We start from the raw sequence: 18,722 nt of genomic DNA, 5'->3' as shown, positions 1-18,722 counted from the left end.
ATCCTCAGTATCAATGACAGAGACCCATGCCAAGCAAAAAAGAAATCCTCCAGGAATGTGAACCGAGGAAGTGAACATCTTGAATTCACCAATAATGTAATCACTAACGGTGAATGAAAGCGTCCACTTTAATCAGCAAGGAAGAAAAAAAAGCATAGATTTACTGCTAGATTGTGTGGAAAAATCTGCAGATACAGATTGCAGATGTGGTGCATACAACTCCATGAAGCCACATTGAAGATATGATCAACAGCCACTTCTACAGGATACGTAAACATCTGGTTCATCAATTCCAAGATCCTCCAAAAACAAAACTGCCTGTTTGAACAGGACAGCTACCATCCTTGAAGGAAGTAGAAAGATTAAAGGTCTTCCAGATATTATAATATAGTAATTGTCTGCTTCAGCAGGAAAGATGTCCTCAATACAATAAACCCAAGCAATGAGAAGTCCTCTAGTTTAAAGGGGACTTATAGACCTCACGCTGTTAAGAACAGAATCTAAGTCAATAGTCTTCAACCCAGAGACCAAATTTCCAAGTCTATAGAGTGTGTGTTCTCAGAGATTAGTGATACCTCAGAAAACCCAACCTTGTGAAATCAGAGACATGGCAGGAAATGGAGCTGTGGTAAAAGAAATTACATGCACAAATACATAAGTATTCATAATGGAAAAAGGTGGCGATATTATTCAAGGTTTTTAAATGCTTAATTCTGAGGAACACCTAAGCACTACCTACTATAATGACATCATATATACTTATCGGATGGAGCTGAGAATATCAAAGTAGCAAGACTTACCTCAGGGTCTGCCTCAGTCTCTTGAACGATATCTATTACCTGTACCTAGTTATTAATATGCAACAAGCTACATCTTGTTTGAGACTCTTTGTAAGACTACCAAATGATTTTCCTCTACCACACCAGACCACATAGGTCCTATGGATTCCTACCAGGAAAGAGAGTGGTGGTAGAAAACACACCGGATGGCTTATACAACGATATGAGCAGTGGTGAGCATGCATCTTACACAACATCTGAGATTTGGTTCAGTGATAATGTCATTGATGGGGTTCTGAGATTATCTGGCAGGTGGGAGTAAGGAGAGAAGAAAGAGAGTTGGTGAGGCTGGTTGGTTAGGGGTGTCAAATGCTTTGACACTGTGGTGCCTGGGTGTGTGCTGGATGGTGAAATGCCCAACTTCTACCTTGGCTAATGGTCAGGGTCCTGGATGTGGACTGGCTAGTGAGACACTCAGATTGTACCTTTGTTTCTGATGTACAGGTTGTTGCCGCATTGCCATGTATTGCATGTCCTCCTGCAAACGGTTCAGAGGTGAATCTGGCTTCAGACGAATCCCGTAATAGTGATACTTAGAGTTCCCCCTGCAACAGAGGAAAATTACAAACCCAATAACAGACAATAAGCAGAGACAACCACCATGAGCAACCAAAATAATTCAGCTTATTCTTTCTGAAACAAGACAAAAACATACAAGCTACATTAATTTTCATCCTGTAAATATATTTGCAATCTGGCAATGCAACAGAAATACTGGATTTATAGCAAGGGGGCAGAAAAGTTGCAATTAGGTTCTTTACAAATACTGCAATAATTCTAATTCAAGACAGCATTTTGACCCTTGGAGCCAAAATTTCAGCAAACACACAACTAGACTAACTTTGCAATGGCACAATTAGAGTGCTTAGGGTGTTAAATTTCTGTGTAGTATTACAGAGCTGTATTATTTCAGCTTTCAAGGATGATGTTCAAACATTGACAATGTACTGAGAAAAATATCTGTACTGCTCATTTTGAAGTTCAACACAACTTATTCACACAATAGCTCCAGAATAGTTGAAGCCACTCTCATCTTAACAATGCTACTTTGAGGAAAGGTTCACTGGAGGCCAACCTAAAACAGACAGAATTTCTAACATTTAAGTTGATGAGCAACGTTTTAACCCTGACCTTGTTCCCAATCTTCTGGTCCTCAGCCCCATGAACACAGAACGAATCAGTTTGCCAAAAGAAGCTGCATTGACAGGGTCAAGCTTCTGTTCTTGACAATGCCGCAAGTAATGGTTATACAGGGAGCTTCGGGGAAGGCTAACTCCCTCAGCAGTCTCATAATTATCCAGGAGCCACTGAAGCTGTATTAAATAGAGACAATGTGTCACTCATTCATACTGTACGCAGTTAAAACAAAATCAACTTTAAGACACACTGAATCACTAAATTAACACATAAGCACACAAAGTTCTGCTAAGTAAAAAAACAATGGAAACAATTTTGACCACTGCTGTTTTCTGAAATGTTGTCCCCATTGGCTACTTTCACTAATCTGTTTCTAGTTCAAACCATGTGTGAACTGTTGAAGGCAAGTTACAAATGATTAGATTTATAAGAATTAAGGCAGCTGTGAGATTGAACTGCGCTCAGAACAGACACAGAAGCTCTTGTTCTGTGCATTTCAGTCAGGGGAAAACAGGATTGAGATAGGGAAACAGTCCCAATATGCTGAGGAGCGGGGTGGTTTTTAAACAGAGCCAAACATGCTCTATTCTGGTTTATCATTAAGTTGTCACATAAGGGTGATGCCATTGAAGCTGTGCCATCATGTAAGTAATCTAATCTAATCTAATCTAATCTAATCAGTCCCTCAAACATTTATTTTCAGTGCCCAGACCTTTGAGGTAAATACGTGGCAGTGACTTCTGAAACTGAAAGTCAAAGCATTGGTAACGCAGATTAATATAGTCATACAGCACGGAAACAGTCTCTTTGGTCCAACCAGTCCATACTGACCATATTCCCAGCTGAAAATGTGTTGCTGGAAAAGCGCAGCAGGTCAGGCAGCATCCAAGGATCAGGAGAATACGTCGATTCTCCTGTTCCTTGGATGCTGCCTGACCTGCTGCGCTTTTCCAGCAACACATTTTCAGCTCTGATCTCCAGCATCTGCAGTCCTCACTTTGACCATATTCCCAACCTAACCTAGTCCCAGTTGCCTGTATTTAGCCCATATCCCATGTGCCAATTCTAAGAACTCTGATATACATCTTCAATCCACGAAGTGGACACTCCTCCATTTCATTGCTGCACCTCACCTGCAATGAAAGTTATCATAATGCTGCAGAAAGGACACTCTGTGCTTCAAGGACACCAGGCTACAGCTCAGCCTCTTCACATACTGTCCCAGTATTCATTCACTCTGAGCCTACCTTGCTTTGCCTTGCCTTTGTGCTCTTTTCCCCCTCAACCAGAGCTACCAGGCTCATATTACTCCCTGGATAAAAGCAAATTATTTGCTTGGATAAAAGCAAATTACTGCAGATGCTGGAATCTGAAATCAAAAAAGAGAAAATGCTGGAAAATGTCAGCAAGTCTGGCAGCATCTGTGAGGAGAGAAAAGAGCTGATGTTTTGAGTCTAACTCTAAACGTCAGTTCTTTTCTCTCCTTACAGATGCTGCCTGACTTGCTGAGATTTTCCAGCATTTTCTCTCATATTACTCCTGTCCTGCTTTTCCATTGAGCACAAAGCCAAGAAGCTTGTCATGGTTGCTGAAATAACTCGAGAGAGGCCAGTATCCCATCAGGAAGGAGAAAGTGAGGACTGCAGATGCTGGAGATCAGAGTCAAGACTGTGGTGCTAGAAAAGGACAGCAGGTCAGGCAGCATCCGAGGAGCAGGAGAATCGATGTTTCAGGCATAAATCCTTCATCAGGAATGGGCATCTCATCACCAAATAGCCCTTTTTTTACACACAGAGCCTTGACATTGATCCAGCTTCCTCAGAGCAAAAACATTGCCTGACATTCCTCTTTTGTCTGGCAGCCAGGGCTCCCTGATTGAACCAGATTAACAATCCCAATCAGGAAACTCATTCCAATAACCTGGTTGACCTCGTTACAATCACAGCAACCCTCCCCCTCTGATTCTGAGGGCACAGGCCATTATTTTTTTCTGTCCTCCTGAGACATTTAGCACCAGGTCAGGTTCTTCCAACTCTGCCTCTGATACGGTGGCATGTAACGCACAGGAGCTCACCTCTAGCACCCGGAGCTTCCCAGAAGAAACTCATTCTCTTCTTCAGGTAGCAAAGGCATCAATACAGCGACATCTGTCTCATCAATTTCAGATTCTGAGGTATCTTTAACGTTTGAAGGAGAGGGAGAACCCACAGGTTCTGGAACAGTCAGAAAGACTGTTGAGGAAGTGGACACAGGAAGTTTTGCTCCTGCATTGTTTGTGAGTTTGCAGCATTCATATGCCCACGTGCTTGTTCAGGACCATCGCACCTACCCAAGCTTTATACACCGCTAGACCTGACCTCAGGCCAACCATGCCTCTTACCCATTCAGGGCCAGTCCCTACATCAAACTCTGTCCCCTGAAGTAAACTGTCTCTCTGTACACATTTAGAAGCGAACGGACTGATTATCGATGGACAGCATAGTTTCGTGCAGGGGAGGCCGTGCCTCACTAACTTAATCAGGTTTTTTGAGGTTATGAAGATGATTGATCATGAGGGAAAAGTGGGTGATATTGTCTACATGGACTTCAGTAAAGCCTTTGACAAGGTCTCTCATGGCAGACTAGCGCAAAAGGTGAAGTAACATGGTATCAGGGGTGAGCTGGCATAATGGATACAGAATTGGTTTAGTCATAGGAGATAAAGGGTTGCAGTGGAAGGATGCTTTTTGGAACAGAAGGCTGTGACTAGGGGTGTTCCACAAGGATCAGAGCTGGGTCCACTGCTGTTCATGATCTACAGGAATGATTTCGAGGATAAACATAGCTGGTCTAATTCTTAAGTTTGGGACGATACACTGATTGTGGAATTGCAGATAGTGAGGAGGATTGTCAGAGCATACAACAGGATACCAATCAGTTGGAGGCATGGCCAGAAAAACAGGAGATTGAGTTTAATCCGGAAATATGTGAGGTGATGCATTTTGGAAGGTCAAGTACAGGTGGAAATTATATAGTGAATGGCAAACCCTTAGGAGTATTGATATGCAGAGGGATGTGGGTGTGCTGGTCCACAGATCACTGAAGGTGGCAGCGCAGGTAGATTAGGTGGTAAAGTGGCCTATGGCATGCTTCCCTTCATTGGAAGGAGCATTGACTATAAGGATAGACGAGTTATGCTGAATAGAACTTTTGTTCAGCCAAACACAGAATATTGTGTACAGTTCTGGCGACCACACTACCAGAAGGATGTGGATGCTTTATAGGAAAAGGTTTACCAGGATGTTGCCTAGTATGGGGATTATTTTTCTTTGAAGAAAGGTTGGATAGACTGAGTTTGTTTTCACTGGAACACACGAGATTCAGGGGTATATTTGGCATATCGTATGAGGAGTTTATAAGATTGTGAATGGCACAGATAGGGTGGAAAGTATGAAGCTGTTTCCCAGGGTGGAGGGGTCAATTACTCGGGGACACAGGTTGAAGGTGCGAGGGGGATGTTTAAAAGAAATGTGTGAGGCAAGTTTTTCACACAAGGGTGGTGAGTGCCTGGAACTCGTTGCCAGAGGACATAAGGAAGCTACAAAGGGATACAGAACATAAAAAACATAAAAACTAGGAGCAGGAGATCAGCCCCTTAAGCCTGCTTCACCATTTGATATGATCATAGTTGAATTCCATTTTCCTGCCCACTTTCCAAATCCCTTCAACCCATTACTACTTAAAAATCTATCCTCCTCCTTTGAGAGAAGTAATTTTTCATCTTTTTTAAATCTGTTTCTCCTTATCCTAAAACTGTGACCTCTCATGCCAGATTGCCCCATGAGGAAACATCCTCTCTATGTCTACTTTGTCAATCCCTTTTAGCATCTTATATACCTCAATTTTAGATCTCTTCTCTTTTTATACTCCAGACACCATAGACCTAAACTGCTCATTCTCTCTTCATAAGATAAATCTCAAAGCTCTGGAATCAATCTGGAGAACTTCCACTAAACTTATTCTTGACTAGAACCTCAACACCTTTATTAATCCATTGTTCTCTAATCTTCCCAGTCTTACCTTTCACTCTAACGGGAACATAAAAGGCTCTGAACTCTCATTATCTTGTTATGAGTTTCCCACTTATCAGATGTCCCTTTACTTGCAGTCTACTGCAATCAACTTTTCAAAGTTCTTGTCTCATACCATTGAAATTTGTTTTATACTCTAATTAAAAACTTTCACTTTAATGGAAGGCTTACCCTTTTCGATAACTATTTTCAAACAATGCTTTGGAAGCAGTTCACAGCAGGTTTACCAGACCAGAAATAAGTAGATTACCTTACAAGAAAGGCGAGACAGGCTTGGCCTGTATCTTCTGGAGTTCCGAAGAATCAGGGATGAAACTTACAAGATCCTGAGGGGACTTGACCAGTGAATATCAAAAGGGTGTTTCCTCTTGTGGGAGAATCTAGAACTCGGGATAGTTTAAAAATAAGCTGCCGCCCATTTAAGACAGAGAAGAGGAAATGATTTTCTCTCAGAGGGCTGAGACTCTGGAATTCCTTTCCAGAAAAGGCAGTAGATGCAGGAGCTTTAAGTATTTTTAAGGCAGAGTTAAATAGATTTTTGGTGACCAAGGGGATGAAAGATTATCAGAGGTATGCAGGAATGCAGAGTTGAAGTTAAAATCAGATCAGCCTTGATTTTATTGAATGGCAAAGCAAGTTCAAAGAGCCGAGTGGGCTATTCTTGTTCCTAGTTTGTATGTTCATATGTCTGTAGAGTTTTCACTGCAATTCTCGATGGAACACTTCAATATAGAAAGAGTTAATGATTTCAGAATTCTGAAGATTCACTGGATGGGAAACAGTAAAATTTTAGTAAAGGCAGATACTCACATGGCTGTTCAACAGAGTACTTTTATGGGCTGTAATCCCTTCAGATTTCTGTAGGTTCTCGATTGCCATTTCAATCTATTGGAACAAATCACACATTTCACTTAACGTCTGCCTAATTTAGTTATTATCTCAACTAACTTATATGACAGGAGTAAGATGTTTAAATTACACTCACTAAACGTAATCAGAATCAGTACACTTCAGAAATTAGAATATAAATATTGACCTATGTTCAGTAAAATTAAGCAGGACATGCAAAAAATTCTCATTTAATTATTGCTGAAGCTTTACATTTTGCACTTACCAGGTCAAATGTAAAAATGCCATATTGCAAATGATCACAACTACATTTTCTACAGGACACAAGGGTGCTGTTTGGTTCGCAAGTCACCTCTGATTAGTTAAGACGTTGCCATAGAGAAAGGAATGGGGAATTACAGATTCTCCAAATTGCAGGATAATTTTTAAAATGTCACAAGGCTTGAACATATTATTTTTGATTGCAGAGAACAGGTCCCTGCATATGGATGTGCATTGATACTAGCAAATATAAATTAGTCACATTATGAGCCTAACTGATTATTTTAAATTGATTGTGAGTGCAGCTATTAGCAGACTAAGGATTATCTAGCAAGTACTGCAGAAACACAATTATATTTAACAGAACACATTTTGTTTTGGGTTTTAAAAGAACTGTCTGTATTCTGCCTGTTATGAACAACCAAAGCTACATTTTTTTTGTTCAGTCAGTCAAGCACAGGAGCTATGGTACCTGGCAGCACACCAACATAGAAATTCGTATATGGCACCAAGTGCTGGGCAAAACATCTTTTTGTACCAAAAGCAGCAGCTGACAGTGAGAAATATCGCTAGTGTCATCACTGCACTGTAGCTGTGTGAAATTGCTTCCTTCACCTTTTATTCAAACTTCTGAGATGTTTCACTTTTCCGGGCTAATGTGAGGCTTTCTGAGGTAATTTTCAGGTCTGAAGGTTGAGATATTTGACTCGTGCAAGTTTGTGTGACGATCTGCTGAGGATAGCCATAGTCCTCAGCAATTTGGTTTCTTGAGGTTAACCTGGGGTTTCCACAGCATTCCCAATTTTTGGAGCAGGTAAATTACACATGAAATTTGAAAAAAGCTCGATAACCAAACAGAGATGCTGCATGTGGGAACATAACTTGGGACTTTTTCCCTGCTGCTAAATAGTAAGATTACAAATTTGAGCAGGATTATTGCATCCTCAGCAGCAGCATGAGATCTGTAAACTGAGGCAGTGTTGGCTTATGTCACATGGTGTTAAAGGATGTATTTCCCTCATTGACAGTCATTATCATGTGCTCACAAGTTCATGAGAAGTTAAAGCGTACAATGTTCTAATTCATACAGACTGTGATCAACTGAATCAAACTAACACTAGGAAATATAAATACCCCAAATGGTAACTTTGGCACTCACAGAGAACTAGACCAAATTTGTAAAGGTTTTATCACAAAATCCAAGACCCAGAAATGTGTAAAGGACATGACAAGTATTCCTCTTTCATTGAGTTATGAAGTAAGCTCATCGATTCTGTTTTTCCTCCATAGATGATGCTAGATCTGCTGAGTACTTCCAGCATTTTCCACTTGTGCTCCAGATTTCCACAAAATGTAACGTTTTGTTTTTGGTGCTTTGCTTTTGCTCTCATCTCTTAAGCACGGTGGCACAGGGGGTTATAGTTAGTCCTCCAGGCCTCCTCCTATTTCTCCTTTCTCAAATTCCATTCCATCAATACAGCACGTCTTCTATTTTTACATTCAAACACACTGCACTTTTCATAGCCCATATTGAACTTCACTTACTTTTAAAATCTGAGGTCTGACTGAGCATTATCCTTTTCTCATTTTGATATGTTTATGGATCTAAACCAAATGGCCTGTTTCTGTGCTGTACATTCTCTATAAAACCTTAAAAGAACAATGGTCTCCAGCTTGTTGCCAAATTTCAACCTTTCACTGAGACTGATGTTACATCATTAATATACTTTTAGAATCAGGAGAGGTATCAGTACCTCCCTGAGTCCATTCTCTCAAATGACTTGGCTTCCTTCCAGTTAGTCAGTTCCTAATTTGTTTTAATGTGTAATCATAAAAGGAGTTTCTTGTATACAGCTCTGTCAAAGGCCCTGCAGAATGCCAGTCCAGCAAAAGCTGGGTTGGCTGTCTTTTATTAGACTGTTTTCATAACTGCTCTGATATTCATTAGATAACACATTACTGAAATCTATTTAATGGGAATCTAGTTGTCAGGTTTATCTTCAATGCACCTCTTGAAAATGCCAATTCCCATCTGAGCGTTTCCAGTCTAAATGTCCCTTGGGCAGTTTTAATCCCTCAAATCACTGCTGCTCAAATGTCCTATTTATCTCTGTTCCCTGGGTCTGCCACCTGCTCCAGAAAGTATACTCATTTCAGGTCATTTTGATGTACAGTGTCAGCAGCCTTTATATGTTAGAAAAAATCCTCCAAGAAATCACTCTGAATTATCTTACAGCACATGGACTTTCCCATGTTGGCTTGTTGCTGTGCCATTTTTCTCTTCTCTATGAGCATCTTTGAACCACTTGGCCTGGTTCTTTATTAACTGGTACTTGGTCCAATGATCACTCTTACACTCTATATATAATGTTAGTGAAACTTTCTTGTCATGTTTTAAAGGCATTTTGGGTAAAGGTAATGTCAGGAGCACATAAAAGAAGCTGTCTCCACACTGGCCCTTGAGCTACTTCTGAGATTAACACATGTTTAGTCCAAGTGCTGGACTAAGGATTAAAGAGAGAATTAAGGTTTTGAGAAAGATCTCAGAAATGTACTGAAAAACCATCATATTGGACATATCTCTCCATAGATGCTGCCACACCTGCTGAGTTTCTCAAACACTTTGTTTTTATTTCAAATTTCTAGTATCTGCAGTATTTTGCTTATAATCAAGGTGACAAAGTGGAATTAAGAATTACCAAGGAATATGAACAAAATAGTAAATATTCTACATTCATGTCACTAACAAAACAAAGTAAAGCTGGGAATAGGGCCAGTCAGGGATGGTCAGCACAGGCAACAGTAACAAAATTGCTGAACGATTAGGCTATCATCTTGCTTCAGTATTTACCAGAAAGGTCGACCAGGCAGACATAATATTAGAGGATGAGGTCAGAAGTGATATAGCGTCATTTAAATACAGAGGTATGAGATTAACTAATCAAATTCAAAGATTAAAAGATTGACAGGATATTGCATCAGATAAAGTACATTTCGATATTCAAACCATCTTTGACAAAGTACCACATAGTAGACTAACAAATAAGGTAATGCAGCATGCAATGTCGAGTAAGGGCATGCGGCGAAATGGGTAACCAGTTGGCACTAAGACAGAAAGCATAGCAGAGCTATTTACAGGAGGTGATGGAAAGTAGGTCCAACATTGATCAGGGTTGGAACAGCTGTTGCTCACAATCCACTTAATAATTTGGACAATGTAATAAAAAAATTCTAAAACAACAGCGATAGCGAATACTGATGAGTACTACCACAAATTACCAAAACAAAATGAAACAACAAGAATAGCTATGTACAAGGCAAATGAATTCACACAAATAACTATAATTTATTGCATTTTGATAAGAACATAAAGGACTTGCACACAAACTTAGAAAAGAATCTAAAGGCAGTAGAGAAACAAAGGAACAGGAGTAAAATAGGCCATATCGTGGACAGTGAGGAAGGTTCTCAGAAATTGCAGCAGGACCTTGATCATTGTTGTGGTTCTGTTCGCCGAGCTGGGAACTTGTCTTGCAAACGTTTCGTCCCCTGTCTAGGTGACATCCTCAGTGCTTGGGAGCCTCCTGTGAAGCACTTCTGTGCTGTTTCCTCCGGCATTTATAGTGGCCTGTCTCTGCCGCTTCCGGTTGTCAGTTCCAGATGTCCGCTGCAGTGGCCGGTATATTGGGTCCAGGTCGATGTGTTTGTTGATAGAGTCTGTGGATGAGTGCCATGCCTCTAGGAATTCCCTGGCTGTTCTCTATTTGGCTTGCCCTATAACCGTAGTGTTGTCCCGGTCGAATTCATGTTGCTTGTGATCTGAATGTGTGGCTACTAAGGATAGCTGGTCGTGTCGTTTTGTGGCTAGTTGGTGTTCATGGATACGGATCGTTAGCTGTCTTCCTGTTTGTCCTATGTAGTGTTTTGTGCAGTCCTTGCATGGGATTTTGTACACTACATTGGTTTTGCTCATGTTGGGTATCGGGTCCTTCGTTCTGGTGAGTTGTTGTCCGAGAGTGGCTGTTGGTTTGTGTGCTGTTATGAGTCCTAGTGGTCGCTGTAGTCTGGCTGTCAGTTTGGAAATGCTCCTGATGTATGGTAGTGTGGCTAGTCCTTTGGGTTGTGGCATGTCCTTGTTCCGTTGTCTTTCCCTTAGGCATCTGTTGATGAAATTGCGAGGGTATCCGTTTTTGGCGAATACCTTATATAGGTGTTCCTCTTCCTCTTTTTGCAGTTCTGGTGTGCTGCAGTGTGTTGTGGCCCTTTTGAATAGTGTCCTGATGCAACTTCGTTTGTGTGTGTTGGGGTGGTTGCTTTCATAGTTTAGGACTTGGTCTGTGTGTGTGGCTTTCCTGTAAACCTTTGTGGTGAATTCTCCGTTCGGTGTTCTCTGTACCATCACGTCTAGGAATGGGAGTTGGTTGTCCTTTTCTTCCTCTCTAGTGAATCAGATTCCTGGGAGTGTGGCGTTGATGATCTGGTGTGTGTTCTCTATTTCTGTGTTTTTAATTATTACAAAGGTGTCATCCACATATCTGACCCAGAGTTTGGGTTGAATTTACGGTAAGACTGTTTGTTCTAACTTTTGCATTACTGCTTCTGCTATGAGTCCATTCCTAGACGTGATGGTACAGAGAACACCGAACGGAGAATTCACCACAAAGGTATACAGGAAAACCACACACACAGACCAAGTCCTAAACTACGAAAGCAACCACCCCAACACACACAAAAGAAGTCGCATCAAGACACTATTCAAAAGGCCCACAACACACTGCAGTACACCAGAACTGCAAAAAGAGGAAGAGGAACACCTATATAAGGTATTCGCCAAAAACGGATACCCTCGCAATTTCATCAACAGGTGCCTAAGGGAAAGACAACGGAACGAGGACATGCCACAACCCAAAGGACTAGCCACACTACCATACATCAGGAGCATTTCCAAACTGACAGCCAGACTACTGCGACCACTAGGACTCATAACAGCACACAAACCAACAGCCACTCTCGGACAACAACTCACCAGAACGAAGGACCCGATACCCAACATGAGCAAAACCAATGTAGTGTACAAAATCCCATGCAAGGACTGCACAAAACACTACATAGGACAAACAGGAAGACAGCTAATGATCCGTATCCATGAACACCAACCAGCCACAAAACGACACGACCAGCTATCCTTAGTAGCCACACATTCAGATCACAAGCAACATGAATTCGACCGGGACAACACTACCGTTATAGGGCAAGCCAAATAGAGAACAGCCAGGGAATTCCTAGAGGCATGGCACTCATCCACAGACTCTATCAACAAACACATCGACCTGGACCCAATATACCGGCCACTACAGCGGACAGCTCGAACTGACAACCGGAAGCGGCAGAGACAGGCCACTATAAATGCCGGAGGAAACAGCACAGAAGCACTTCACAGGAGGCTCCCAAGCACTGAGGATGTCACCTAGACAGGGGACGAAACGTTTGCAAGACAAATTCCCAGCTCGGCGAACAGAACCACAACAACGAGCACCCGAGCTACAAATCTTCTCCCAAACTTTGAAGGACCTTGATCAGCTGGGGAAGTGGGCCAAGAAATGGCAAGTGAGTTTCATATGGATAAGGGTGAGGTCTTGCATTGGAAAGTCAAATTAAGGTCAGAGTTTCATGGTGAATGGTAGGGCCTTAAGGAGAGTAGTAGAACAGAAGGAGTTCAGGTGCACATTTGTCTGAAAGTAGACAAAGCAGTGAAGGCGGCTTTTTGGCACACTGGCCTTTCATTGGTCAGGGCACTAAGTTTTGTTGCAGTTATACAAGACATTGGGTGAGGCCACACTTTGGGTATTGTGTTCAGTTTTGGTCACATTATTATAGGAAAAGTGTTATTAAACTGCAAAGAGTGCAGAAGAAATTTACAAGGCTGTCTCAGCTATAGGGACAGGTTGGACAAGTTAGGATCTTTCTCTTTAGAGCCAAGAGACTGAGGGGGACCTTTATAGAAGTGTATAAGATCATGAGACACATGGATAGGGTGAATGCACTCAGCCTTTTTCCAAGGGTTGGGGAATCGAGGACTGGAGGGTAACAGATTACGTTTAGAGGAGAAAGAATAAAAGGGAACCGAAGAGGCAACATTTTTACACAGAGGTTGGTACGCATATGGAATGAGCTGCCAGGAGTGGTTGAGGCAAATGCATTAACAACATTTAAAAGGCATTTGGACGTCTGTTTCCGTACTGTACATCTCTACGATTCTAAATACGTGGATAGGAAAGATTTAGAAGGGTATGGGCTAATGCAGGGAAATAGGGTTAGAGCAAACGGACATTTTGCTGGCATGGACCAGTTTAGGGCAAAGGGTTTGTCTCCAAGCTGTAGGTCTCTATGACTCTACGAGTACAAATACATATTAGGAATAAATACAATGCAGGTCAATAGGCCATGACAAAGGCAAATCAAATATGAGTGTCTCATTAGGAGTATGAAGTTATACTAAAGTTTTAAAATTTGGTTACACTAGACTCAGCATACTGTGCCCAGTTCTGGCTGCCATACGAGGAAAAAAGGGAAAAACACATTGGAGAGAATGCAAAGGAGAAATACAAGAACGAAGCCAGAACTGCAAGATTGTATCCCTCTGAAAGGATGGTCAGGATGGTGCAATTCTTAAAATCATGGAAGTTTTTAACATACTTGAACGTGGAGTGGTGCCTTGATTTATCAGCAAGAACAAACTACAGGCAAACAACATTAGAGATAGTAAGCAATTAAGTAGCAAGTTTAGAAGAAACTTTTTTACTCAGCAAGTCAGTAACAAGAATGTGGAATTTTGCTACTACATGGAGTAGTTGAGGCGAATAGAACTAAGCGAATAGTAATAATAAGGGAAAGCTCGACAAAAATAGGAGAACACGTGATTAAAAGAAGGATGTGAGGTGTTTTTAACGAAGTATGGGGTCTTAGCTGCAAGTGATACTGCCCCTAGCCGTGGGTCAGAAGGCCTGGATTTAAACTCTATCTGCCATGGAGGTATGTCATGACATCTCCAAACAGATTTACTAATACTAACCAAACACCAGCATGAACTGGTTCTGTGCTCTAAATTCCACCTAATCATTTTGAAAGTTGATTTGAGGTATTTGACCAAGCAACCTTCAGAAACAATCCGAAATTACCCCTGAAGAAAACTAGATGGACCTATACGCAATGTAGCAGCCCTGTAAAAGCAGTCTTGCTAGTTCTTACATTTACTTAGAAATTTAGTAGATAAACATGCAACTAGCTCAGACCAAAACAGGGTGGCAGAGTGTTTAGCACTGCTGCCTCACAGCACCAGGGACCGGAGTTGAATTCCACCCTTGGGTGACTGTCTGTGTGGAGTTTGCACATTCTCCCCATGTCTGCGTGGGTTTCCTCCACGTGCTCCAGTTTCCTCCTAGAGTTCAAAGATGTGCAGATTAGGTGGATTAGCCACGCTAAATTACCCATAGTGTCAGGGATGTGCAAGCTAGGTGGATTAGCAATGGGAAATGCAGGGTTTCAGGAATAGTGTAGGAAGGTGGTGCGTCTGGGTGGGATGCCCTGCGGAGGGTCGATGTGGACTCAATGGGCAACTTCCACACTGTAGGGATTCTATGATTCTGCAAAAACCCAAACAGGTTCTGTTCTATGAGTTCAGGCATTCCTCCTTTGCTTTGTGCAAGAGCTTCCAAAGGACAGTAGATAGTAATTCTCAGTCAGCTCCTAATTCTGGCCGTACTGCAGGCAAATCAGTAAAGTGTTGCAAATTCACAGCACTGAATGATGTGTAATGTTCCCATATAACTGAACACCGACCTGATTTCCCTCAGGCATTCTGTCATTCAGCACCCTGGTTAAACCCTCCCTTTGTCCCATGTTCCTCACTAAAATCAGATATATGGAGGGAATTCAACGAGAGATCACTTAAACAAAGGTATTTTCCTCACAGTTCCAGGTGAAGGGCGTGTGGCATGAGAGAGTGGATGCCTAGAGTTGTCCATTGTCCCTCCATGGATGAGATATGTTCCACCGCTACTTGAGATGATCTGACCTCCTCCTACCTCCATTGCAATACCAACAGTTCCCACCATACTGTGAGTTGGCACCACAGTGGGTGAAGATACCACTGTGGTCACTTGGACTGCATTCCCCGGCGACTCAAAGTACGAGGCTCCAGGATTCTGTGCATAGAGCTGGGTTTCTGGGTAGGAGTATGCTGCACGTCTAGAAAACAACAGAAAACAAGCAGAATTTTAAAAAGTTATCGTGAGGAAAGCAGAAGAGGAGTAATAGGTCTGGGATATGTGTTCAATCAGTAGGAGCTTTGGAAAGCAATGAATAATGATAATTCAGTTTTCTCACTGGGAGCCACAAAATAAGAATATATGACATATCTGATGTGTGAAAGGATTGTATTTCCTTAACTTATTGATGGTTGATCTCAAGGTGTTCTTTTGACGTATCTGATGTGCCTCCTTTGACACATTTTCTCCCAGTCTTGTTCAATGTCCCTTATACAAGTCCTTCATAATTCTGAACTCAATTGTCCAAGAATTGTGTTAACAGGAAATGTCTGTGCCAATGGTTTCTGTTATCTGTCTTATATAATCCATTTTTGTAACCACAGAAGTCAAATAACTTTTAGCATCAATGATTTGGCTAGTCAGCAGTCTGGCTTCACTACTTCTTTTCATAGCAAGCTGATTTGGTATTTATGTAAAGTTAGCATTCCATCATGCATGTTAGGCTACAATTCTGTTAGCCATAGGGCCACAATTGCCTGTAAGATCACAGTCCCTCCTTTTCATCCATTGAGCATTTAATGAATGGGTTTCCAATCTAGCCATGTCACACTGGACAGGCAGGTATCAAGATCCAGTCAGTCAATCAGTCCACAGTTCTTAATACCACTAATATATAATTATACAACAAACATATAATTATACAGCACTGCCATCCAATGATCATTAAAGTTGCTGCTTATGCAACATCAATTCCACATTTCATTGGCGGTTATCTCCCTTTTCCATTTGGCAAACATTACCACATAGAATATCAAATAAATCAAAGTACAGAAAATTATCGATACAATAACACATGCAATACAGATCCACAGGTGAATTTGTACATTCATGCCCTGATTTCAGGTATCATCCCACTAGCTAGTCACTTTAATTATCTCAATATTCTTAACTTTCTTAGCACACTGAATAACTCTGCAAAAGATTCAGGGGTTTTAGCTAGTTGCTTCCTGATCTGCTGCATTTTTCTCTGGTAAAAATTTAATGCTAACTTCATATTTCTCAAAAATGTAGCCCAAATTCTGCTTAATTTTCTCAGTGATAATAATAACAGTTCCTTCTCACTTATATATATTTATTTATCTATCAATCAGCTCGATTTGCCCTATCCTGGCTGATACCTGGGCTAGAATATAAAAGGTGGTAATTGTTAATGTGGCATATTCATGCACCATATTGATAGCCCTTAAATGAAGTGATGACACAAATTTCCCCTTTCCCTTTATCGGCCATCTTTAAGATGTCAGTCTTAATGTTCCTGGGATTATTATGCAGTTTAGACCTTTACTTGTGCTAAAGCAATGCAGAACCTGTTCATTGGGATACATAGGATAAAGGTAGATGATTATTTTGTCTGTCTTAGCGAAGGTGGCACCTACAAGTTGCCCTTTCTTCTCAACGAGGTTTAGTGGTCAATCTGGATCTTTCCATCATACTTCTAGTTCCTATCCCTCACTAAACCTCGTAAAGGGACAGAAGTCAATCATATTATACCTCTCCCAAGCCTTCAGGTTTGAAGGGGTCTCACTCATGAAGTTACAACTCTTCACTACCTCTATGCTCCCACTTGCTCACAATATCACTTTTCATGCAAAATCAGGCACTTTGTTCCCACTTTATCAAAACTCTTGGACACATATTGGCCCTATTCCAAACTCCGACCTTTGCCTCCCTGTCACACACATCCCTGTCCCATACCCCTCATTTCCACCTCCCTTTGTAACATTCAACTGTCCATCTCACAGCTTGCAGTTGCACCACAATCCTCTCTTTTGGTCTGAAGTATTTTCCCATGTAATACTCCTCCAGTTGGTAATAACTATGGCTGTTAACGTAATAACAATCATCAGCACAAGCTTCCACATTATCTCACTAGTATTGGACTCCCGACAGAACAGAACGTAGTTTGTGGTCTTATTTGCAATTATCGTATTTGATCTTTTATTTACAAGGTTAGTTGGCAAAACAGCCAATTTAGATCAAATTCACTGGATTCAAATGGTAGCATCAGGTCTTGCCAAAGTCCAATAAAATCTTGCAGACTGACGGGCCTGCTTTATCCAGATAAAGTAGTGCCCAGAATATTTAGGATACAAAAACATTTCTGGTAAATAGACCTGGAGCATGACATTCTTGTTTTTTATTTGATAGGTTTTACTTTATCATCAAAATGTGCTTTACTATGTTTCTTCTTCTGTCCCAATTCAGTGGGGCAGCTTGAAGATTGCATTTTCTTATAACTGAGAGCCGCTGTTATGAAAGTGTAAGGGTACTGTACCTTGACAAAAGTTGAAAGTTAGCATGAACTTAGAGAAGCACACAGTGCTGCAGAATTTACAATCTAACTTTTGGTTCAGAACAGCTACCACTGGCTGGGTTGCCTGGAGGCAAAAACAAATTCAAATTTGGCCAATCAGTTTAAATTATACCCCAAAATACCAACCTCCAATCAAGTTTGAATTTAGGATATTGACAATATTAAAAACCAACGAAATGATCCAATGCTTTGGGGTACAAAACCAAGGAAAATTGAACAGTTGGAGGAGAACTGCCAAGCTACCAACATCTGCAGACTGCCTAGAGAACAGCTCTCTTAAATGTTTCTTTATCTATCATTGACCTGTGAAACAGAAATCCTTAAGATGAAGAAAAGATGACAGAGGAAGATACAAACAGAGGAAGATACAAAGAGAAGATTTGGCTGGTTTTGAAATTTAAATTTTTTGATAAATCTTAATCAGGGATTTGTTGGAGTAGTCTGTAAAGGGGGAGGCAAAAGATAGGTTAGAAAAAGGAGCTGTAAGTATTTGTTAGTTAATTATTCTCTGTTAGACTTTAAAAGAACAATTAAAGTTGTTAATTTTTACTTTAAATAGTGACTTTTGGGAATAGTTCGTTACCTCTCAAATTTTAACAGATTACAGCACAGGTTAAATATCTTTTCTGTGTTGCTTATTTAACTTAGTGAGGCTGGGGGGGGGGGGGGGGGTTAACCCCATGTCGGAACAGCTGCTACTTCAGGTTCTGAAAAGTCAAGTCTCAAGAGCACTTCAATTCCTTTCATACGATGCTCTGTCATTAAGATGTGCATGGTAAAACCTGTGGAGCTTGCTACAATATTATGTACCCACATTGAGAAGAAGAGCAAAACCACATTTCACATCGAAATATTTTGTTGTGCAGTTTTCCAAAACAAGCCCTTTAGTGTTCAGTTCATTGTTTCCACTAACCCACTTGATTGT

At 41.0% G+C, this 18,722-nt stretch overlaps 1 protein-coding gene across 4 annotated transcripts in view; it reads right to left on the bottom strand.

Annotated features, from left to right (window-relative positions):
• The window catches only part of rfx2 (regulatory factor X, 2 (influences HLA class II expression)), a 138,526-nt gene that overhangs the window by 40,621 nt on the left and 79,183 nt on the right, over positions 1-18,722 (bottom strand). For all 4 annotated transcript variants that reach the window (XM_072593708.1, XM_072593709.1, XM_072593710.1 and 1 more), the window contains 4 exons: positions 15,127-15,403; positions 6,857-6,931; positions 1,971-2,152; positions 1,265-1,384 (listed from right to left, as the gene is read on the bottom strand). In XM_072593708.1, coding sequence (XP_072449809.1) covers positions 1,265-1,384; positions 1,971-2,152; positions 6,857-6,931; positions 15,127-15,403 — 654 coding nt within the window. The remainder of the gene's footprint in view (positions 1-1,264; positions 1,385-1,970; positions 2,153-6,856; positions 6,932-15,126; positions 15,404-18,722) is intronic.

The sequence above is a fragment of the Chiloscyllium punctatum genome, chromosome 24, assembly GCF_047496795.1.
Source record: "Chiloscyllium punctatum isolate Juve2018m chromosome 24, sChiPun1.3, whole genome shotgun sequence".
Taxonomy (NCBI): domain Eukaryota; kingdom Metazoa; phylum Chordata; class Chondrichthyes; order Orectolobiformes; family Hemiscylliidae; genus Chiloscyllium; species Chiloscyllium punctatum.
This window is presented reverse-complemented; position numbering and strand designations above follow the sequence as displayed.